General features: G+C 36.2%; 2 protein-coding genes across 3 annotated transcripts; one reads left to right on the top strand and one right to left on the bottom strand.

Moving 5' to 3' along the window:
* The first annotated feature begins 1,401 nt into the window (after window positions 1-1,401).
* On the top strand, window positions 1,402-4,696 carry LOC147546705 (asparagine synthetase [glutamine-hydrolyzing] 1-like). Its single transcript, XM_086637933.1, has 13 exons — window positions 1,402-1,599; window positions 1,738-1,876; window positions 1,977-2,072; window positions 2,187-2,328; window positions 2,416-2,606; window positions 2,711-2,872; window positions 2,979-3,059; window positions 3,145-3,366; window positions 3,466-3,600; window positions 3,688-3,768; window positions 3,874-3,960; window positions 4,036-4,143; window positions 4,224-4,696. Exons 1-13 carry the CDS (start codon window positions 1,520-1,522, stop codon window positions 4,449-4,451), a joined length of 1,752 nt encoding a protein of 583 aa, XP_086494059.1. The 5' UTR covers window positions 1,402-1,519; the 3' UTR covers window positions 4,452-4,696.
* LOC147546704 (protein trichome birefringence-like 3) lies at window positions 4,530-6,504 on the bottom strand. Of its 2 annotated transcripts, none has more exons than XM_086637934.1 (6): window positions 6,206-6,504; window positions 5,832-6,093; window positions 5,591-5,762; window positions 5,307-5,506; window positions 5,035-5,193; window positions 4,530-4,942 (listed from the first exon to the last, which is right to left on the bottom strand). In XM_086637934.1, exons 1-6 carry the CDS (start codon window positions 6,384-6,386, stop codon window positions 4,609-4,611), a joined length of 1,308 nt encoding a protein of 435 aa, XP_086494060.1. In that variant the 5' UTR covers window positions 6,387-6,504; the 3' UTR covers window positions 4,530-4,608. The 2 variants fall into 2 exon arrangements, with proteins under 2 accessions (XP_086494060.1, XP_086494061.1); XM_086637935.1 differs by having other exon boundaries at window positions 5,832-6,090.
* Window positions 6,505-6,966: the final 462 nt, after the last annotated feature.

Below are 6,966 nucleotides of genomic sequence, written 5' to 3'. Positions count from 1 at the left end.
CTCTGCTTCAGTTTTAATTTCTTCTTCCCAACATATATAAATGGAACTAATACTAACCCTAATATCTGATAAATAAGGGGAAACTTAAAAGAACAATGAATATAGGAATTTGTAGAGAGAATGTTAGTGAAAATTAGAGTTTCGGACTGGGGTATGAAATAATAGATCTAAAAGATAATGAAAATTGGTTGAGACATTGAGAGGTCTAAAGCTCTATCCCAGTCATAAGTCTGTCACAAATACTTTACAATTTCTTTTTCATTTTATTTTTTTAATCTTGAGTTGTGGAAGTCTTAGGTCCTATAGTAACACATGTCCTCCCAGTGAATATGTTCCATAAAAAGAATAATAGGGTTGACGAAAGCATCCATTTTATTGTCTTCTTTTATTTATATAAATGGAGGGACTCTTGACTCTTTAAAGAGTCTTTTTAAACATCTCAGATGATAACACGGTAAAACATGTGCTTAATTTAATTTTCATGTTTGGCCGATTATCTCTCGACGGTTAATTATAATGTATACATTTACACAAGATATTAAGATGTGTATTCTTCGGCAAGATTTCAATTTCTCATTATATGTATAAATACTCCTTTTTTGAATGAAAACACGAATTACTTATACACTTTTACGTTTTAAAGGTCGTACAAACTACTCCATTATTATAGAATAATAACAGAAGTGATATATGATGGATTTTCACCAACACTGTGTTTCGATCTTGTATGGCTTTCGGAGTAGATACACTACCACTGCAACAAGATTGGAAGTGCTACCTGGATACTTAATGGCGTTTCGGAATTAGGAATATATTTTCACCAAATAGCATGTGATAAATTTGAGTTTTAATTAAAGGGGTTAAATCATTGATTAATCCAACAATAGTTGCCTTATTCACATTAAAATAGTAGTAATAGTTGAATTTATTCACAATGTTCACATTAGGAATCATGTTAATCATTTTTATTTCTAATTAGCTTGATCAATATTTTTATGGATATATCCCATCCTTTCAAAAGTATTTTCTACCCAAGCTCTTATACTTAGTTGACAAGTCTCAAAATTGAATGCTAATAAATATTGAGATGTATATATTTGCCAAAATTTTCGGCAAAATTCATTGAATAAGCAACCCACATTGTTAATTTCATGAACAAAAATGAAACGTATTTTCAGACTTTATGATATGATTGACTCAGCAAATACTCATCTTTATTTGAAGAGGATGAGATCATTGGAAAAATATTCATTTGTATTGAATGAATAAATAGAAAAGAGAGATATGTCATAAAAGTCTAAGACAAAGAGTGTCTTAGTGGATAAGCACTTGTATTCGATGCGATAATTGTCGCCGCTTCAAAATAAATAAATAAATATTTTCTTTCATTTTTTTCCTTAGTCTGTATCTACTAATATTGGAAGTCTATAAATAGGTGCAAATGTGGGTAGCATTGATATCTTATTATTCACTACCTTGTTATTGAGTTTGTGTTCTAAGAGAGCTAGACATTTCAATCATGTGTGGAATATTAGCAGTTTTGGGTTGTTCAGATGACTCCCACACTAAACGTGTTCGCGTACTTGAGCTTTCTCGAAGGCAATCTCTCTCTCTCAAATTATTTTTTATGTTCCATACATATATAATATATTGCTAAACCAATTTATTAGGAACAATATTTTAGTTGGTAATGTGTGTTTGGGTGTTGAGAAGTAATACATGTTTTGGTTATGGCAGATTGAGGCACCGTGGGCCGGATTGGAGTGGGCTATACCAATATAAGAACAACTTTCTATCACACCAACGACTAGCTATCATCGATCCTACTTCCGGTGATCAACCTCTCTTTAACGAAGACGAAACCATTGTTGTAACTGTAAGACATAGTCATACTAGCTAGAAACTCTAATTAGTTCTATATATACAGATGGATGGTCATTTAAGTAATGGGGGTAATTGGGTTTGTAATTTAATAGGTAAATGGAGAAATTTACAATCATGAAGAGCTAAGGAAAAGCTTGCCGAATCATAAATTTCGGACAGGAAGTGATTGTGATGTTATTGCTCATTTGGTATGTGGTTTCCTTCTTCGTTCTTTCTTTAAATTTTGATTTTTCTATTTTAAAGTGATTGTCCTTATAACAGACATAACTATATATAATGATAATCTGTTCTTGCTTTAATAGTACGAAGAACATGGCGAAAATTTCGTGGATATGTTGGACGGGATTTTTTCGTTTGTATTGTTGGATACCCGTGATAACAGCTTCATTGTCGCTCGAGATGCCATTGGTGTCACCTCTCTCTATATGGGTTGGGGACTCGACGGTGAGTATCATCGGTCTTCTCTAAGTTACATTGTTTTCAACATTTTTAATATAATTGTAGTAACATTTTTCCCCTGTTTTTGTTTAGGTTCGATTTGGATTTCGTCCGAAATGAAGGGGCTTAATGATGATTGTGAACATTTTGAGTGCTTTCCTCCTGGTCATTTGTACTCGAGCAAACAGGGAGGGCTTCGTCGATGGTACACCCCACCTTGGTTCTCAGAGGCTGTCTCTTCTACTCCATTTGATCCACTTGTTCTTAGACAAGCATTCGAAAATGTGAGATCTCACGATCATGCCTCAAGAATTTTGCCCTTAAGACTTGATGAAGCTCAATTTGATATTGTTTTTTACTGATATGTTCGTTTGCAATCTTGGTGCAGGCTGTAGTTAAGAGGCTAATGACCGATGTGCCTTTCGGGGTTCTTCTCTCGGGAGGCCTTGATTCATCCTTGGTTGCATCAATCACGGCTCGCTATTTAGCTGGGACAAAAGCTGCCAAGCAATGGGGAACACAACTCCACTCCTTCTGTGTTGGCTTAGAGGTGAATTAGTCTTCTTCTCTTATGAGAAGAAACAAATAGAAATTCCTTTTAGTCCTAAAGGGTGTCTTGGCCTCATGTCACATACAATTTTCGCTACGATTTTCAGGGATCACCCGATTTAAAGGCCGCGAAAGAAGTTGCAGATTATCTGGGCACTGTTCACCACGAACTCCATTTTACTGTCCAGGTGTGTATAACATCGAAACTAAAATAGCACTAGCTTTATGTTTTCTATACAAATATGAATTCTCATATGTTTCGGTTTGCCATAGGACGGAATCGATGCCATTGAAGATGTTATTTACCATGTAGAGACTTACGACGTGACAACAATCAGGGCAAGCACACCAATGTTTCTTATGTCTCGGAAGATCAAGGCACAAGGAGTAAAGATGGTGATCTCAGGAGAAGGCTCAGATGAGATATTTGGAGGGTATTTATACTTTCACAAGGCACCTAACAAAGAAGAGTTCCATCAAGAGACATGTCAAAAGGTAATAAGTAATGACATATTCAATCAATCTTGATTCTTGCCTATCGTTGATAAAAATTAGACTTATGAAAACAAAATCTTTGCTCTTCCAAAATTGCAGATAAAGGCCCTTCATCAGTATGATTGTTTGAGAGCTAATAAATCGACATCTGCGTGGGGTTTGGAAGCTAGAGTTCCATTCTTAGACAAAGAATTTATCAATATTGCCATGGATATTGATCCAGATTGGAAAATGGTAAACATTGTTCAATAACTTTATGTGAAGTTTTCGTTCTTAATTATGAAGATCTATAAGACGCTAAGTGTTTATCGTTTGTGTCAGATAAAACGAGACGAGGGTCGTATTGAGAAGTGGATCCTAAGGAAGGCTTTTGATGACGAAAAACACCCATACTTGCCGAAGGTCCAACACGAAATCCGTCTTTCTCAATTGACATGATTCTCATTGTTTCTTTCTTAATTTCATGGAAAGATTTTTAACAAGACTTCCCTGTTCATTGTTCTACAGCATATTCTGTATAGGCAGAAAGAGCAATTCAGTGATGGCGTTGGATATAGTTGGATCGATGGACTCAAAGCTCATGCTTCAGATAATGTATTATCTTTTATCTCATGTCTTAATATATATTTACGAATATCATATGACTAAATACTCAATTTGTCATTTCAGGTAACGGATAGAATGATGTTCAATGCTCAGTACATTTTCCCCCATAACACACCTAAAACAAAGGAAGCCTACTACTACCGAATGATCTTTGAACGATGCTTCCCTCAAGTGAGCCACTATCCTTGTTCATAAGAATATGAAGTTTCTTTGAGTTATTGCTAATACAAAATGTTCTTGTTTATATGCAGAACTCGGCAAGATTAACAGTCCCGGGTGGTGCTAGTGTTGCTTGTAGCACTGCAAATGCTATTGCATGGGACTCTGCTTGGTCAAACAATCTCGATCCTTCGGGGCGAGCTGCTTTGGGTGTTCATGCTTCAGCTTACGAGCCCGTAAGGAACATACCAAATGAACATGTTGATAAGATGCCTATCAAGTTAGAAGTTAGCACCCCGAGCCTCACAATTCGAAGCTAATCTCACTAAGGATTGAATTATTTAAGTGCCTTAAGATAGAACTATATTATATTATATATATATAAGGCACAAAGTGTATGTTGGAATAAAACTATGTGTAGTTTATAAGATTGGTTTACTGATACACAAAGTTTTTATGTTTTTTTCTTCTTTTCTGTTACAAGTATGCATAAAACAGTTGATTCCATGTATCAGGTATTCCCGGCAAACACCAATGTATACAATCTGCGTAGCTTTTCGGGTCTTGTTTTTGTTCATCTGTCAACACTTTCCCTTGGTGTTCTGTGTAAACTGATACATGACCATCAATCCGATATTCTGACATTTGAGTTATGTTTATGAAAGAAACAGGAACTTTCATTCTTTGTACCACACTAGATACCACATTCATCATTCTTCGATCCGATCCACTTCCCCAGTAGCCCTTCTTTAGAATCGGTTTAGTTTCGTTATAGCATCGAATCCCCTTCTTATGATTCCAATCTGAGCTTCTGAAATGAGTTAATGATGATCAAGAGCTTTAACAACTTAGGTTATTTAGATGTTAGTGAATCTTCTGATCTATTAGAAAAATGAAACAAACCTCATGTGGGTTGGGGACATTGTAGTGAAGAAGACCCTAGTCTTATTAGGATCAATGGTAGAGTCTACCCAATTTGCCCATGTTTTCAAACCCATTCTGTAAGCAACTGTTGCCTCTAACTCCTCAGACCCTTCTTCCCCATTGGCAAAATCACCCCATCTGTTCTCAGTCAGACAAAGTTCTTCAAACGTGCCCATGTTTTTCGATAAGTTATCGAAAATGCATATAATATTAATGATATCCATCTAAGTTCAGAGATAAGATCAACTTACAGAGATTTGATCTTTAAGCCACTCATCCACCAAACATAAGTATTAAAAACAATAATATCCACTCCTAGCCAATATTTTGCATGCTTTTTCACGGTGTCAACTCTTAGTATTCTTTTCTTAGGATCTCCTATGATTTTGAGATCGGAATTTGACTCGACAAGAAACGGAGCCCAGTAAAACTCGACCGTGGCATTATACTCCTATATTTGGATTAGAAACCACCCATTAGCTTAAATGACACTTAACTATCACTTTACTTAGAAGAACCAACTCTGGGTTGTTACCTTGGCTTTGAAAACAGAGTGAGATCGGCCACGACGCATGGATTTCTTTTCGGGGGGTATAACTGACTGAACCATACAAACAAAAGATTGCCATTGACCTCTCTGTAGAGAGTCGCCGACAAACATCAGCCTCTTACCTCTGAGTTTCTCAAGTGCAGTTGCAGGATCAAACCTGAAAAATTTATACAAAATCATGCAACTTACGTTATATATGTATGTTTTAGAGTAGTAAATTTTCTACCTAGGGAGTAGGCATTCGTGGGGTTGCCATTCCCAATAGCGGTAATCAAAATCCGGCCTCCCATTCTTTCTGCATACGACTTGCTTATCGAGATACGGGCAAGTCAAGTCTGAGTATAAAGAATTAGCTTCACCATTAAACACCCATTTCCCATTAACAACATTGCACTTATTTGGATCAAACTCTTCTTTTTCTTCTTCTTCGATATCATTTAGATTACTACTTTCTTCAGCAAATGAAGTAGTAGAAGTTTTTTCGCCTACTGTCCAACAGAGGTAGTAAAATAGTGGTTACAATTAAAGGAATACTAAAAACTAAAAAACAAGTATAAATTTCAGAAGATTGGTATTGTATAGAACTATCACAAGTCATACCCTTTGAAGACGTAATGGAGTTGTCGGTCGACTCATTTTGTCCGGAACAATCTGTAAGCTTGAGAAGATATGCAGAAGAGAGAGAACCAGTCTCTTCAGTATATAGGACACCGAAAAAGGCGAAAATGCAGATAACAATTGCGACGATTGAAAGAGGTAGCTTCCCTCTTGAAGGTTTCATAGTGGATGTGAAGAAGAAGGTGGCATAGGCTTAGGAAGTGGGAATGAGCTAAATATGAAATCAAGGGTATAGAGGAAGAAAAAGAAAGACAAGGATCTATTGGAACAAGAGTGATCATGAGGTGTGAGAAAGAGAATATGTTGATTATTAAATGGGTTTTGGAGTAAGAGTGAAGTTAAAGACAACTATTCAAATGGTGGGGTTTTAGTGTATTGTTTGAGGTGGGGGTTAGAGGAAGAAGGTAGAAAGCTAACATCTTGGGCAACTAATAAAAAGTGCAATTTGCTTTATCTCCTGAGACAACAATAGTCCCATATGGGATAAGGGGGAAATAGTAGCCTAAAATGTAATTCCTAGGTCCTCTCCAGCCATGTCCATCCGTGATAGGTTTCAAAAACAACTTGTTTGACGTCACTTTTTTTTTTTGTTGAACATTGTTTGACGTCACTTGAAAAAAGAAAGTGTTACTCAAAGAAGCCCACACGTGAGGGGGCGTGTGAGAATAGAATCTCGTAACCAAGAATATAATTTCTAGGTCCTCTCCGGCGGATTGGTTTGGAGTTAGATGAGTACAAACTCA

This window comes from Eschscholzia californica, unplaced genomic scaffold, assembly GCF_041429995.1.
Source record: "Eschscholzia californica isolate CP2 unplaced genomic scaffold, dmEscCali1.0.p SCAF_4, whole genome shotgun sequence".
NCBI classification, from domain to species: Eukaryota; Viridiplantae; Streptophyta; class Magnoliopsida; order Ranunculales; family Papaveraceae; genus Eschscholzia; species Eschscholzia californica.
The sequence above is the reverse complement of the archived record's forward strand: the minus strand, read 5'-3'. Positions and strand labels throughout refer to the sequence as shown.

Excerpts from the sequence above, each read along its gene's own strand:
- LOC147546705 (XM_086637933.1), top strand. The coding sequence starts at position 1,520 with ATGTGTGGAATATTAGCAGTTTTGGGTTGTTCAGATGACTCCCACACT. Across the intron at positions 2,607-2,710 it reads TTAGACAAGCATTCGAAAAT|GCTGTAGTTAAGAGGCTAAT; the intron begins GTGAGATCTCAC and ends ATCTTGGTGCAG. Across the intron at positions 3,060-3,144 it reads AACTCCATTTTACTGTCCAG|GACGGAATCGATGCCATTGA; the intron begins GTGTGTATAACA and ends GGTTTGCCATAG.
- LOC147546704 (XM_086637934.1), bottom strand. The coding sequence starts at position 6,386 with ATGAAACCTTCAAGAGGGAAGCTACCTCTTTCAATCGTCGCAATTGTT. Across the intron at positions 5,763-5,831 it reads CACGAATGCCTACTCCCTAG|GTTTGATCCTGCAACTGCAC; the intron begins GTAGAAAATTTA and ends TAAATTTTTCAG. Across the intron at positions 4,943-5,034 it reads ATGTCCCCAACCCACATGAG|AAGCTCAGATTGGAATCATA; the intron begins GTTTGTTTCATT and ends AACTCATTTCAG.